The sequence below is a fragment of the Fusarium keratoplasticum genome, chromosome 6 (genome assembly GCF_025433545.1).
Source record: "Fusarium keratoplasticum isolate Fu6.1 chromosome 6, whole genome shotgun sequence".
NCBI classification, from domain to species: domain Eukaryota; kingdom Fungi; phylum Ascomycota; class Sordariomycetes; order Hypocreales; family Nectriaceae; genus Fusarium; species Fusarium keratoplasticum.
The window spans coordinates 1,658,214-1,673,193 of record NC_070534.1 but is presented as its reverse complement, the minus strand read 5'-3'; the positions used below and the strand labels follow the sequence as shown (position 1 = coordinate 1,673,193).

At 54.0% G+C, this 14,980-nt stretch overlaps 4 protein-coding genes across 4 annotated transcripts; 3 read left to right on the top strand and 1 right to left on the bottom strand.

Annotated features, from left to right (window-relative positions):
- Positions 1-706: 706 nt before the first annotated feature.
- NCS57_00848000 (uncharacterized protein) lies at positions 707-1,720 on the top strand (the record flags this gene model as incomplete). The annotated part of the gene is made up of 2 exons (XM_053058293.1): positions 707-723; positions 799-1,720. The coding sequence occupies 2 exons, from the start codon at positions 707-709 to the stop codon at positions 1,718-1,720; spliced, it is 939 nt and encodes a 312-aa protein (XP_052912124.1).
- Positions 1,721-2,309: 589 nt separating this feature from the next.
- NCS57_00847900 (uncharacterized protein) lies at positions 2,310-3,709 on the top strand (the record flags this gene model as incomplete). Its single annotated transcript, XM_053058292.1, has 3 exons — positions 2,310-3,015; positions 3,110-3,234; positions 3,281-3,709. 3 exons carry the CDS (start codon positions 2,310-2,312, stop codon positions 3,707-3,709), a joined length of 1,260 nt encoding a protein of 419 aa, XP_052912123.1.
- A 2,803-nt stretch (positions 3,710-6,512) lies between these two features.
- Positions 6,513-9,378, bottom strand: NCS57_00847800 (Zn(2)-C6 fungal-type domain-containing protein; the record flags this gene model as incomplete). The annotated part of the gene is made up of 8 exons (XM_053058291.1): positions 6,513-7,149; positions 7,197-7,352; positions 7,405-7,626; positions 7,676-7,808; positions 7,855-8,063; positions 8,113-9,087; positions 9,141-9,223; positions 9,298-9,378. The coding sequence occupies 8 exons, from the start codon at positions 9,376-9,378 to the stop codon at positions 6,513-6,515; spliced, it is 2,496 nt and encodes an 831-aa protein (XP_052912122.1).
- Positions 9,379-13,101: 3,723 nt separating this feature from the next.
- Positions 13,102-14,775, top strand: NCS57_00847700 (uncharacterized protein; the record flags this gene model as incomplete). The annotated part of the gene is made up of 4 exons (XM_053058290.1): positions 13,102-13,140; positions 13,224-13,482; positions 13,534-14,137; positions 14,190-14,775. 4 exons carry the CDS (start codon positions 13,102-13,104, stop codon positions 14,773-14,775), a joined length of 1,488 nt encoding a protein of 495 aa, XP_052912121.1.
- Between the last annotated feature and the right edge of the window lie 205 nt (positions 14,776-14,980).

Genomic DNA, 14,980 nt, shown 5'->3' with positions numbered 1-14,980 from the left:
TGTTGTTGTGGTCTAGGGGAGTCGTGTCACTATTGACGTGATGCAGACTAGCAGTTGCGAGGTCTGACGAGCTCAGTCGGTGAGGGTGCGTAAGAGTTTTCAAGATATGTGAGCCACACAACTAGCGGTCTGAGAGAAAAGGGCTCTTTGAGATGTTCCTAGGAAAGAATGAAGCTCGAAATGCCGTGTGGTCGTTTATGCAGTGGAGACGTGATGTTGTCGTGTCTGGGTTCACTTTAAAGAAGATCGACGGCTCCTGATCAACCATGAGCCTCACGGCTACAGTGGAGGTTGTTCCCGGCGACGGAACAGTCTAGTCCGTATCTGGACTAGCTGCAAATGACATCCACTGAAGCGGTCCCCGCTGCGGGGGACCTCTAGTGAGGGGCTCGCCTACAAATGCTTATCGCCCAGCGTCCAAACTCCCCGCCACGTGCCAGTGAATCACGGCCAGAAGAGTCACTCTCCCGCTATCGCTATCGCTGCCCCGCGTCACCAACCAACGCCCTCCAGCTGCTGACAGCCCAGATAAAAAAAAACCTCGATCGCAATCTCTCTCTTCTCTTCTCTCCTCAAGCTGAGCTTTTCTCTCTTTTGGCCACGGGGTTTTGGCATTTTGTATCTGCTTTTCTTTGGCCTCGACTGCTTGATACCCATTTGCCTTTTATTCCCTTAAGCACCCTTTTGTCCGCTTGCTTCCGCCGCAATGGCTCCTCGTACTGAGTATGTTTTGATCTGCTCCCCTCCGATTGACCTGCGATAAGAGCGAGAACGCTAACCATGGCTTCCCAACCACAGCTTCCCGCCCGTTCGGGCCTGTCTGTTCGACATGGACGGCCTCCTGCTCGACACCGAAGACATCTACACCAACTGCATCAACATGATCCTCGAAAAGTACGGCAAAGGAACCCTGCCCTGGTCCATCAAGGCCAAGCTCCAGGGTCGCCCCGGCCCCCAGGCCAACAAGATCTTCCACGACTGGGCTCAGCTCCCCATCTCCCCCGAGGAGTACCTCGCCGAGAACACGGCCCTGCAGAAGCAGCTGTTCCCTCACACTCAGCCTCTGCCTGGTATTCCCGAGATGCTGGGACACCTCGGTCGCACTCGGTACTGGGAGGTCAAGGACGGCGCCGCTGCCGCCGAGGCCAAGGCCAACAACCGCGACGGTGAACCTCACCGCGTTCACATTGCCCTCGCCACCAGCTCCCACCTGGGCAACTTTCGCGTCAAGACGGATCACCTTCAGGAGCTCTTTGCCGTCTTCCCCTCACACCGCCGTGTCCTGGGCGACGACTCTCGTCTGACTCCTGGTCGTGGCAAGCCCCTGCCCGACATTTTCCTCCTCGCTCTCAAGACCATCAACGATTCGCTCCCTGCTGGTGAGCGGCCCATCACCCCTGAGGAGTGTCTTGTATTCGAGGACTCGGTCCCCGGCGTCGAGGCCGGTCGTCGTGCCGGTATGCGCGTCATCTGGTGCCCTCACCCGATGCTGAAGAAGGAGTACGCTGGACGTGAGGAGGAGGTCCTTGCTGGCCGCACGGGCGAGGCCGGGGCGGTTGACCTCCACCAGGTCGGAGAGCTCAACGACGGATGGGCCGAGTACATGACCACCCTGGCCGACTTCCCCTACGACAAGTTTGGCATCGTTGTCCCGTCGGTCGAGGTCGAGAAGGAGGACTGCATGAAGGAGTCTCCCGAGGAGGCGGTCGCTGAGGCCTGAGGCAGGCGTCCATGAAACGGACCATCGTTGGTGGTACAGCCGCCCGGCCGTTGGATTTTCGGGCCGCGCATCTCAGGCGCGCATGGGCCTGGATGCGCTCTTTTCGGATCGGACAGACTCGGGGAGGAAGAATCAAGGGGATGGATGGATAGACAAAAAGGGGTTCACGGTTAAATAAAAGGAACTGGAGACCATAGACCGTTCAGTAGACAAATCAGGATTGGATGCTGATACTCATGAATATAATGAATGGAATGCCCAGACACCCCCTCAGATATCACATTGGACAGGTCGGACCCCGTACTTCTCCACGTAATAAAATGTCGTCAATCTATCTCGATATCTTAGATCCAGGGTGCGATGCGAGTGTGGGGAGATGGATGAGACCACTTCGGCTGCCAGTAATACCACTACAGTGCCCTACAGTGCCGGCTTCATGTGCTTTGACCAACGTGGCACGGTGCAAGTCGTGCCATTCATTGACATGCAACGTTTATGCCTTCCGAGATTCTCCTATAAACCATGGACGTCTCCTGGAGGGTTAGAGCTGGCTCCTTCAAGTCGTCTCCCACACTCTGAAAGACACCCAATGGCTTCTATAACGTCTTTGCCGCTGCATCTCGTCGCTGACATCCTCCGCCTGCTGGACAATATCCAGCTCCTTCCCCCCGTAGTGCTGAGCCACCGCATCTTCTACTCTGCCCTGCTGGACACTCCATCCCTGCCCCTGGACATCTTGCGCTCCCAGATCCCGGAGAACCTTTTGCCTCTGGCCGTTGCCGCGTACACGTCGCAGAAATCCGTCAGAGACCTGAACGGCCTTGACGCCGAGGCCTTCTTGACAAAGTGCTACGACTCTCCCCTCCAGAGTATCGACGGTCATCTGTTGCACTTGTCCCTCGGTCAGGCTATCCAGGTCGGACGCATCGATGATGCCCTGTCGGAGCTGCGTGAGGAGTTTACCCTGTGCTCGCTACGTAGACTCTATGGTGTAAACAGCGATGAGTCCATCTCGGATGACCAAGGTCTCTCTCCAGGAGAAGAGTACCGTATCTCCCGAGCCCTATACCGATTCCAGATCTACCGCAACCTCTTTCTAGATAAAGAGGTGCTTGACAAGGAGCAAGACCTCTTCCCCTCCGGATACGGCGACGACGATTACCAAGACGAGGAAGAAGAAGAAGACACAAAGCCCGACAAGAAGCAAAAGAAGCTCTTCTTTGATAGGCATTCACCTTGGGTGAATGAGCAGCTGGCCTGCGTGTATGACTATCTCGAGACGAGACTGACCGGTGGTGCGTCCCTAGGCTCGCTCGTTCGTATAAACGGATGAATCCCCTTCTACTCTTTTGTGTGCGACTTGTTTTAACGTATTTTTTTCGTAATTAGTTATGCTGACCATCCTGTCGGCGACTCCAGCCTATCGTCAAGTCGTTGTCAATGGCTTTCAATGGGGTGAGAACCTGACAGAGTGGTTGACTGAGAAGACGCAGTTATTCGAAGAGCAACGATGCGTGAGTATATCCTGAACTCCTCAACCACGTTAACTAACATGCGTAGCTATCTCTTGGTCTTCCTCGCTTGAGTCAACTGCTCAAGGCTTCCACTTATGAGGAATGGCAATGTTCTCTCGGCGAGGCAAGCAACCTCTGCCAGAGCTGTCTTGAAGAAGATCTAGAAGAATTCAACCGCGGCAAGAGACCCAGCGAGAAGCGTGGTGTCTGGCGTGTAGCCGACATGGACCGTCTCGCACAAGAGGTCGACGCCGACGACGACGTGACGGACGACCACCCGCGACAGATGTGGACAAAGGTATACTACGACAGAGTACACGAGAGGTTCCGTCTGGGTGACCATGCCTTTGCACCCATGAGGTTTGTATATGGGCTGAGAGGTATTGGGTATGTCATGTGGGATGGTAAGAGGATGGAGGACGAGGTGTGCAAGGGTACCGTGGACAAGGCGTACAGGGGTGATACTGTTTTCTGAGCGTTCCTTGGTTCAGGAGTTGTTGCTTTCACGGGTTGCATTCTTCTTTTCTCCGGCGGACATTGGTTTTCGTTTTCATGGGGAGTCTGTATAACTAGGGTCATTTCAACTGCATAAGCATGGCATCAGTGGTATAGGTATGGGTAAATTGCATCACATAGCCACGAGTAGCAATAGGAGCATACATTGACATTTTATTTACATGGCTCTCGATCGAGGCTTAGCGCTGAGAGTTGATCACGTCAAAGGTGGACAGATGTAAGAAAATTGTTTATTTTTTTCATCCCCGCCGTCTTTTCCTTCTCTTATCTTGACTATCTGGAGCCGTGGCACCATTGGCCTGTGTCTTGACGTCGGTCTTGCTCCTCCCTAGACTATTCCCCAGATGTATCTGTCCCATGCCACGGCCAATGTTGCCCCCCCTTTTTCAGATGATTCCTCTAGACGAAATCAGAAAGGTGACAACCGTATCAACAAGACTAGGCTAAGCCAGGAAAAGACTTGGATGGACCTAGAACATGACCAATACCATGATGGAAAGAAAGCTGTTGCAAGGACCCAGGTTACCGTTTCGTACCGACTCAAGATACGATGCACCCCAAAGAAGCAAACACCAATGTGATGTTTGCTTCTCTGGGTCCCTTCCCAACACGAGATCTTGACGAGCTAGTGATATTGGCGAGGTTAGACGCGAGCCAAGAGCAGACAACAATGTGATGTTTGCTTCTCTGCGTTCTTTGCCTGGTCATCAGTTCAATAGGGAAACACCAATGTGATGTTTGCTTCTCTGGGCTATCTTCCGGGTCCTTCCAGTTGATATACCGGCTGAGAAAGGAAGATGAAAGCTTCGGGAACATCGAAACGGAGCGGCTGAGTTCATATCATGCCCATGTTGTGTGCTTCGAAATAAACATCTCTCATTCTTATCAGATTCCTGTGGCTCAAGGCATGCATGACACACCCCAGAGAAGCAAACACCAATGTGATGTTTGCTTCTCTGGGGCCCAAGAAGGGGTATCATGGAAACCCATCCCCCTTTCCCACTATGGAGAAACCATTGAGACTTTTCACTCCGATATCATCTCAGTTGGAGCCACGCACACTTGCTCCCCTCATAACGACTGAGGCGAGACCGAGCCGACCCCATGAGGTCGGCGAGACCTGGATGAAATCTTCCATCCTCCACCCCAAGAAGGGGTACCATGGAGACTGAGTCTCTTAGGCTGTCGTTCTTTCCACCACGGGCTAGTATTGGCTGGCCAACCGAGGCAACTTTTTGATGCTCGGCTCATCAACGACATCTCCAAAATAGGCCATGCGATGATCAGCCACAAGAGTATCTCCAGTGCATTCCCCCTCACCCTTGCCTCCTGGAGCGCGGTGCAGGTCGGGCTGCAGGTGTTTGCTGCCTCGATGAAGGTGGGGGATGGCGGAAGACCAGCCCTCTGGGTATGTACTTTCAGGGGCCGCCGAGGGTTGAAGCAACCCATCCCCTGGTGGGAATGGACAGAGTTCAACCTCCTTCTTTTCCGATAATCTTCTCATACTTTGTATCCCCAGGGGCCTGCCTCAACGGTGGTAGTGGTGGCCTTGTTGAAAGCATTGTCTTTGTTATAGTTGAAGCCCGGCCCTTGATGGATTAACTGAGCCAGAAGATCGTTGGCAGCGTCGTCAGCACCAGCCTGGTCGGTGGCGGCGCCGACAGGGTTAGCAGGGAGCGCCTCATCCTGCTCGACGATGACATCGTGCGTGATGTCAAGGCCACTGTGTTAGCATTTGGATATGATGCTATGATGCGTTGATAATGTGTTCTTTGTGATAATTGAAGCCCGGCCCTTGGTAGGATAACTGAGCCAGAAGACCGTCTTGCTCCACGATGACATCGTGGGTGATGTCGATACGGGGAATAGGTGGAATACCGGGGATTCCAGAAGAGGTCATAGGGCGAGACATCCCCGGTTACGGCATTGCGTTTGATGCCGTCATGTATTGATAACTGTGTCATTTGTTATTGTGGCCGATGGCCCCTTTCAGAGACCTCATTGATGACAGGGGAGAGAAATGTACCAACCCCAGAGAGTATCCGGGTCGAGGGCCGGCCCTTGTGGAAGGGTTCCGGGGCCAAGGGCCGACCCTCAAAGAGTGTTGAGGCCTCCGAATCCGGGGTTGGCCCAGAGGCCTGGTGGTCGAAGAAAAATATGCAGTGTCGGCCACCACCCCAGCCGCCTCTTGATCAAGATATCCGAAGAAGCGGCTGGGGATCTGAAGCAAGATGCTCCAAGTACCTTTTCTTTTGAAAGGGTCAAGCTGACTGATATGATGCAACACAGGAGGACTAGGTGTAAGCCTCACAGGGTGTCTTAAGGCACTCGTCCAGGTGTTGCAGATGAGCTCTTAAGCCGAATCATGCCGTAGCTTTGGGTGAGCCTCTGGTGGTAGTAGATGGCAAAGAGGTGCGAGGGATGTTCTGGGTATTTCGTGGCTGGAGGGGATGCTAGCTGGGTTGATGCCAGCACAGTGCTCAATGGAAGCGCATGATACTGGTCGTGTCCGTTGTACTGGCCCATGACCGGACACAGTTGTCCTCGTTTGGCGGGAAAACAATTCCCAAGTTGTGCCTTGTCAGAGGTGCAGAACCGGGCAATCGTCTTCCGTGATCTTGTCTCGATGGTACTGAGCCTCCTCATAGATGGCTGTGACAATATTGTATGCCATGCAAGAAGCACGGCGGTAGACTTGAGTGGCAGAACGAGGCCCCGCTTAGTCTTGAACCCTCTTCGTGATGCTCAAGATATCCTCAACTTCACGGATTCGTCATTGGACCTTGAGGCATGGGATACACATCTCCTGTGAAGATCCAGTCCAGGTCAAGCCCCATCTCAATATCAGCCGGGCCCGTTTGCCCCAGCAGCCCCTGTCGAAGCTGAGGCGGCGATACGCGAGGCGGTGATTCGCCGTGAACTTGGCCGTTATCAAGTGAAGTCCGCGTGCGCTTTCGAGGAGCAGAGTCTGCCGCTGCGGTTGAAGTTCGTCGTGCTCTTGCCGTCCGCCCGTGAAGTTCCCACTGCCGCTGCAACAGGACAAGAAAGTCTCTGGCCCTCTTGGCGCTCTCCCATGTAGCTCCCAGCTCATCTAGTGCTCTGAAGCAGGCACTCAGATGGAGACCAATCTCATTTTCACCTTGGCGTTGGTAGTTTGTCACAGAGGCAAAGATGAGCAGCAACGCCGCTGAGCATGCGATGCCAACGCCTTGGATGTTCATGCGGCGGAGTGCATAGCGTATCTCGTAGAGCTGGAGGAGTTTGGCAATGGCGTACGCTGATTCTACACACATCATGCGTGCGTGTGCCGCCCCAGGGCCCTGTGGAGGGAACGGTTGCACGTAAGTTCGTGACATCCATGGGCGGTGAGCGTGTATGATATTCTGGTGATATTGCATGCTGTACCAATTTTAGCAGTGTCCAATATGTATGAACGGTATACTGACTGCAGTAGGATGACGTGTGGGAGGTATGGCGTCTCGCGGTCATCGAGATCGACTTGGAGTACAGTGGGTAAGCCAGCCCGCCAGTTGAGCAGCTCTTCCACCGTCCGAACATTCATTTCTTGCAGAGTAGCAGCTGGTATCTTTCTGCTTCCATATCTATGTCCGGGTCAGTGATATTGAATCCAGACTACCTGTGCGCCGAACTCACAGAGCATATCCGAGAGGAACCATTATGTCGCTGAGGAGGGTCCTTTGTCGATGTAGCTCATCTGTGTAGTCTGGTAGAGGGGCGAGCTCATCAAAGGACTTTTTGGAGACATATGGAATCCACTGTCCAGCTCTCTCGGGTCTGACGTCTCCGACAGGCTTGGCAACAGTGACGTCCTCCATGTTAATACGGAACGGCCGTCCGAGATAGAATCCCCACATGCTTCATAGTCCATTAGAAAAGGGTAGCCGAATGTAGAGGAGGTACTTACTGGTCTACGGTATACGCTGCCCAGAAAATGTCGCGACGCAGATCCGCAGATGCCTGGGTGACGGCTTTCTTCGCCACATACGGGCTCAAGTCGACATGGAGAGCCATGTCAAAAGCCAGTCTCATGGCCATCCCTGCAACTGGTCAGTATTGGCTCGCTTTCACCATAGGTTCACTTACCGCTATAGAGCCAACCCCTCGCATCTCGTTTGCAGCCAATGTCGTGACTGCTGAGGACCACCATGGCCTGCACCGTCGCCAAGCAGGGACAGTCCAGTTCGATTTCAAGAAGCGCCTTGGCCCTGTCGGCGAAGAAGTCGGACAGGGATTTGGGAAATGTGACAAATGTTGGATGGTGTCGCGATTCAAAAGCAGCACCCAAGGAACATCTCCACCAGCGTCAGCCACCTGAATCAAAGTGTCAAGAAATAGACTCACATTGAGTTGAGCAACGCCTCTGAGTAGTATTGAGTGTCTTCCTTGCTGTCGCGCCAGTTGATCCTCGCTTCCTCAAACATGGCTCGGTTCACAACATGGAAAGCTGCATCTTGCCAAGTAAAGTAGAGGTTGACCAGATGCTCCTCGAGGTCAGCGGGCACAGACTTGCCGATGCCAAGACGGTCGAGGTATTCTTGCCCGTTGTTTCGAACAGTGCGATGAATAGTAAGATTGTCAGGCGCGGGCATCTCGACAAGATTGAAGTTAGATGTGGGCCCGTAGTATCGCACCTGTCCCCCAGGTCCTATCTGCAGGGACCCGATGCGATCGGAAAGCTGGTCGACGAGTACCTCGGTGCTTTCTGTGTCACTGATTGCCTCATCGGATCCCGGGCCACTAGGCAGTTTGATCGAGTGGTGCTCGCCTGACCCGGGAGTCGGGAACGGAAGCATGCCGCCTATGGCGTCCGAGTCTAGGGCAAACGGGGGCTGGAAGTTGAAGTTTGGGTCTTCAGGATTGCTCCAAGTCCAAGAAGGCGGGTTGACTGCCAGAGAGCCTGAGGCATGGTCATCTGGAGTCGGGCGTCCGATGACGTCCAGGCCATTCAAGTCCCCTATGGCGTGAGGAGGCGCCATCAAATCAGGCTGAGTGACGACGGCAACCTGTGCACTATCATCAACCCTATCCCAGACCGACAAAGGCGCCGGGGGCGGGGGAAGTGACTCTATCGCTGCATTCGCGTTCGGTTGATTTTGGCCTGGTGATTGGCGAGGAGAGGCGGTGCCATTTGATGGTGCCCTCGCAGCATCTTTGCTGGCAAAAGTGTGCGTCAGTTTTAGATGGCCAAGCACCTTGATGAGAGCCTCCTGTTCCTCCTTGGGCATGGGCGGAGGCTCAAGCGAATTCTCGCCGATAAAATTGCACAGCTGCTCGATGCGTCCAGAGAGAAGCTCGATAGCGACGCGAAGAGAGAGTCTGCGCATAGGATAGTGAGCATGAGTGAATGCGACAGCGGGATCATGACTGACTTGCGCTTGTCATCACCTGCTTGGTATCGGCAATCCTTGTTTTTGTTTTTGCAGTTGGAGCAGATGGGAGAGGCTCCATCGCACTGGGGAAGTCAGTTGATCCATGGCCACGAGATGTCGTCGTCGAAATGTTTCTGATATGTGGCTAACGACTCACCTTGACCTTGCTCTCGCGACATGGCACACAGGCTGTGGTGACGTGCTTGCGCCGTGGCGGACCCTGCGCTGAGGACGGCATGATTCTTCTGGGATGAAGCTGCGCGATGCTTGACGCGCTCAAGATGAAAGGACTCCAGGATTAAGATCGAGACGAGGACGAGGACGTCTCGAGTGGGTTGAATAGAGGTTCAAGATTGGAGCGACCAGCTCCACCCAAGGTCAAGGTCAAGCAAGCAATGTTGATTGGGGAGAGGAGAGGAGGAGCAAGGGTCGGCGTTAGTGGGGAATTGTGTGCGGGGGAATCAGGCGGGCACGTTGGCCAGCCAAACAGGTTCGCACAATTCAACACCACGACAGGCTGCCCATCAACCTACCTAGGTAGTCTTGGACAAGTTATTATCCAGATCTCCTTGAGATTGTTTCTTCAGTTGCAGTGCAAGATTTTGCATACGTACCACAAAAGCGTAAGCCAGCACATCACTGGTGGTAAGAATGGTTGGAGGAAGAAGTGCCACTCGCTGCAGCCACAGCTGGCCAGGGCCTGCCCAGGGGTGCTGAGCAGTGGCCTGGCTGCAATTACTCGAACATGGTCGTGAACAAGTCACCGCCAACCGCAGAACGATGTGCGTCACTGCCTTAAGATAAAATTGAACCAGTTTGTAGAGTCTAAGCTGGCCTGGAACTTCTCTGCGTTTTGTCGAGATGTGAACCAGCCTAGTTTGCGACGTCCAACAAGGTTGAAGGCGCGCACCTCGGGTACTGATGTTGGGTGATGCTCGGCCTACCCACCCTACATCAGAACACGAGATTCTGGGGGTGCCCATATCGCATGGACGGGATCAATGTCTCAATCATTGTCGTCTAGAATCAACTATATGGGGCCAGGATGTTATAAAGAAGTAATACTCCAATAAATATATAAGTAGGAATGCAATATAGCTACGATCTGCAGGGAAGCGGAAGCGAAGCTTTGACAGAAGCAGCCTGTTTCTAACAAGACTAGAGTTCAACTCTCTGGGAGGATAGAGGGAAAGAGGGGTCATTTTCGGGTCCCGATAGTGAAGCTATCCCATGAGCTGGCAAAAACCTCCACGGCGGTCACGATAGGGGGTCTAAGTCAATCAGATATCCCTTCCTCAGCGAGATACTTTGATCAATACTAAGTCTTACCTTGGCAATAAGTACTCAAAGCATAATGTTCTAACAGATTTAGTCATACTGACGCATCATCTTTGCGAGAGTAATAACAGTGGGGCGAGGTACAAAACGGAGGTTTTTACCAGCTCATGGGATAGAAATCCTTGGCCATCATAATCAGGACAGGCTCTCGAATTTGACATAATTCTCGACGATCTGTCGTAATTCACCTTGTGCGAAAAGCCCTTTGGCTATCACAGAATTGCTGAGGGTGATAAGTTGCGCAAGCTGATGTCTACACATTATTGGCGGCATTTAGAAGGATTCAGTGGTTGCGACCTGCGATCCTCGTCTTGGTCTACCTTCAGTTAACGGGTCCGTCAAGTTGTGAGGAGTAAGTCATCCTCAGGTGCGAGCCAAAGCTGTCTGGGACGGAGGATTGCTGACCGCATCTACCACAGATATACCCGGAATTTGGACTTTAATAAGTAAATCCATCTTTTGGTTGAGTGCATCGGCAGTGGATGGCTCAAAGCTCAAGCCAAGTGGAAGGGCGTTTTAGACCTGATTCGACTCGAGTACTCGTGCGAAGTCTCTGGGGCAGGCTGAGTGCGCGTTGCTCGTTGGCTAGTACGGTTGTGCCAATCGTGGCTATTAGTAGGCAGTGAATTTGAAAGGTTCCTGGCTCTTTTGGTCCGGCCGCGACCGCGAGCGCAATCGCTCTATGTTTCTCTCGATGTTGTCGAGACATGGCCTGGCTTCTACCGAGTAACCTGAAGTCAAGTCCAACCACCTCTCAGGGTTTGCCCTGAGAATGCGAGCGACAAATTCCCGCCTAGGCCGTCTTGAAACCGAAGCATTTCTAGCATCGAGCTCGCTTCTGAGAGTCAAGGAGTGGATCAAGGCGGCCATTTCGATGACAACCGATGTGGTCGCTTTGATTAGGTTTCGCGGTTCCTCACGCCTGCACATATAGTCGGTCCACGCTTAACAGAAAGGACGTCGAAATAATGTGGGCACAAATGCGCAGGAATCTCTTGGAATGGCGGGTACGTGTCGTCTGTGGCCTCTGTACGGTGTTTAGCACAACCTGGGAAACATCTCGTTCTGGCTAAGGCGATGCTCATGTCATCTCCATCGTAACGAAGTCGTAAGGAGATTTCCTAGAACGGACTCGTATCGAGCTCAAGGGTTCGCGTGCTTATGCGTTAGCCGGATAATGCTGGTGTTGAAGAGGTGAGTGTTTTGTGATGCAAGGTGCTCTTTCTGTCAATCTGTGATGGCCTTGGCTTCCGACTGTTCCTGAAAATCAAGGCACAAAGCAAACGGCGGCTCCGACGACGGCGTGTTGTGATATCCCATGATGGACTGTGGATTCGTTTCAGGGAGAAGCGAGAGAAGAAGAAAGAAGTAAAGAATCTGGCCATGCTTTGTCAGATCGAGATGGGCATCTTGGCCTCCCCATTCAATTCCACCTTTTCAACGGGAGCCAGAGAGCGTGGCATGAGCCGGCCGGGATCCGTCGGAGCTTGGAGAAAAAAAGGCCATCATGGTGGCGGGATGGATGGAGCAGGTGGGTTTAGCTTGGAGCTACGTAACTACCTGATTGAGACAGCTGCCGAAGGAGACGGGGAATGAATTCTGGCCTAGAATGCATCTGTTGTGCTTCAAAGGATACTCAATTCAGGTGTAAAGATATGTCAGATTAAGAATGGTTGTCCGTCTAGAGTATCATCAACCCTCCATGTTCTGTGCAGTATCGCAAAGTCAGCCAGCTTGTACCACATGTTCATGAGACGTCAACACGGCCCGGTCTAGATCCGGACCAGCATCTCCAAAGCATCACTTAAAGGACCTGCCACCCGCTCGCCCTGGATTGGAGCGCAAGGAAGTCGCTAGAAGAGCACCCATTCTTCATGACAAAGCCCAGGTGGGGGTAGAAAAGCACCCATCATGGGAAACGCGGTTAGAGTCTACTCGGACACAGACAGCACAGCGATCTGAGGGTTATTCTCCCATGGAAAGGGAAAAAGTACTCCACATTTCCCCAGATGCCGCCAGGCCAATACCTCGCTCGCTTCCATCCCAAAAACAGCAATTGAACCACATGAACCCCTCGATTCCCGACAGATGCCGGCTATTGCGTCGCCACTAAAAGCCGGCGGCGGCGCTGGAGACTTGCCAAACTGCCTCCGGAGCCGAGGGAGGATCCGGCCCGGTTCCGGTTCCGGTCTGCGGGTTTCGAGTCCCGCGGGACCTAACCACGATTCTTTTGAGGCTGTCTGGCTGTCTCAGAGGTCACCCTCACGCAGTAGGGTCGTACTGCTTTCGCCAGCCCCCGACCTCGGGCGGCTCAAGGTACACCCCAAAGGTGAGCCGTATGGGGCTATTGATCATCTCCATGGGCGACGGCCTCAATTGACTGGTGCTCCATTGACCTTGACGGCGTAGACGCGCCTTCCTCCGGCGGGGTCGAAATTCTCGCGCGGCCATGTGACGTCTGCCCGTTGGGGTGGAATACCTATCTACGCGGGAGCTGTTGGAGCTTTAGTAGACCCGACCTCTCCAGCTTTTCCTCTTCATTCTTCCTCCACATCTTCTCTCTCTCTCTCTGTCATCTTCTTGTATTTGGCGATTTTTTATTTGCTTCCTCAACACAGACACAATGGCTGCTGAAACCTACCACAAGGAGGCCATCGCCGGCGTGAGTTGCCCCTCACTCATGAAGCTTTTACTTGCTGCCCCTCACCGAGATCTCGATCGCTGACCTGCAATCGTCAACAACAGCTCAAGGACTCTAGCCTGTTCATTCAGGATGCCTTCATCGACGGCGAATGGGTCTCCAAGGAGAACAAGTTTGACGTTTTTGAGCCCTCCACTGCCACCGTCCTCGGCAAGGTCGCCAACTGCGCCCTCGAGGACTTCCAGAAGGCCATCAAGAGTGCCGATGCCGCCCAGACCAAGTTCTTCGAGACCACAACTGGCACCAGCCGAGGTGCCCTTCTGAGGAAGTGGTACGAGCTGGTCCTCGCCAATCAGGAGGATCGTGAGTGATACTGCCTTTCCAACAACGGCCCCCAGACTGACAATGCCCAAGTCGCCAAGATCCTCTCCCTCGAGAACGGCAAGACCCTCCCCGAGGCCCAGGGCGAGGTCATCTACGCCGCCAACTTCATCTCTTGGTTCGCTGAGGAGGCCACCCGCTCCTACGGTGTCACCATCCCCTCGTCCTCCCCTCACACCACCCTCATGACCATCCGCGAGCCCGTCGGTGTCTGCGGTATCATCACCCCCTGGAACTTCCCCGCCGCCATGATCACCCGCAAGATCGCTCCCGCCCTGGCCGCCGGCTGCTCCGTCGTCATCAAGCCCCCCTCCGAGACCCCCTACTCGGCCCTCGCCTTCACCAAGCTCGCCGTCCAGGCCGGTCTTCCTCCCGCTACCATCCAGGTCCTCCCCACCCGCGACCGCCAGGCCGCTACCGAGCTGTGCACCAACCCTCTCGTCAAGAAGATCTCCTTCACTGGCTCCACCGGTGTTGGTAAGATGCTGGCCAAGCTTGCTACTGGCACCCTGAAGAAGGTCAGCCTGGAGCTCGGCGGTAACGCCCCCTTCATCGTCTTTGAGGATGCCGACCTTGACCTCGCTGCCGAGGGCGCCATGTTCTGCAAGTTCCGATGCTCTGGTCAGACTTGCGTCTGGTAAGTTTCTCCTTTCACTGCTCTATTCAATGTCAACTAACCTTACCCCCAGCGCCAACCGACTCTACGTCCAGAAGAGTGTCGCCAAGGAGTTCACCGCCAAGCTCGTCGCCAAGGTCAACGCCCTCAAGATGGGCGGCGGTCTCGACAAGGCCACCACCCAGGGCCCCCTCGTTAACAAGTCCGCTGTCGACAAGGTCAAGGAGCACGTCGCCGACGCCACCTCCAAGGGCGCCAAGATTGAGACTGGCGGCAGCACCCCCGACTCCCCCGGTTTCTTCCACCAGCCCACCGTCCTGTCCGGTGTTACCCAGGAGATGGCCGTCGCCAAGGACGAGACCTTCGGCCCCCTCGCCCCCATCTTCGAGTTCGACACCGAGGAGGACGCCATCCGCCTGGCCAACGACACCGAGTTCGGTCTTGCTGGTTACTTCTTCTCCAAGGACGTCAGCCGCGTCATGCGCGTTGCCCAGAAGATCCAGGTCGGAATGGTCGGTGTCAACACCGGCAAGATCAGCGCCGCCGAGGCTCCCTTCGGTGGTATCAAGGAGAGTGGTTACGGAAAGGAGGGCAGTCTGTACGGTCTGCAGGAGTACCAGAACATCAAGAGCATCACCATTGGTAACCTGAACGGTTAAAAAGGGACAGAGAAAAATGGGGTAGCGAGGATTGCTTATTCAACTATGATAATGACGAGGCACAAAAGCCCACCAGAATAACGACCGGGATCAAAAGACACTGATCACCAAATACAAATAAGTAAAATGACCTGATGAGTTTCTGCCTGTCTATTGTGATGTGGATGAGTGTCTAACGCCTACTGTGAATACCGCCTCAAGTTAA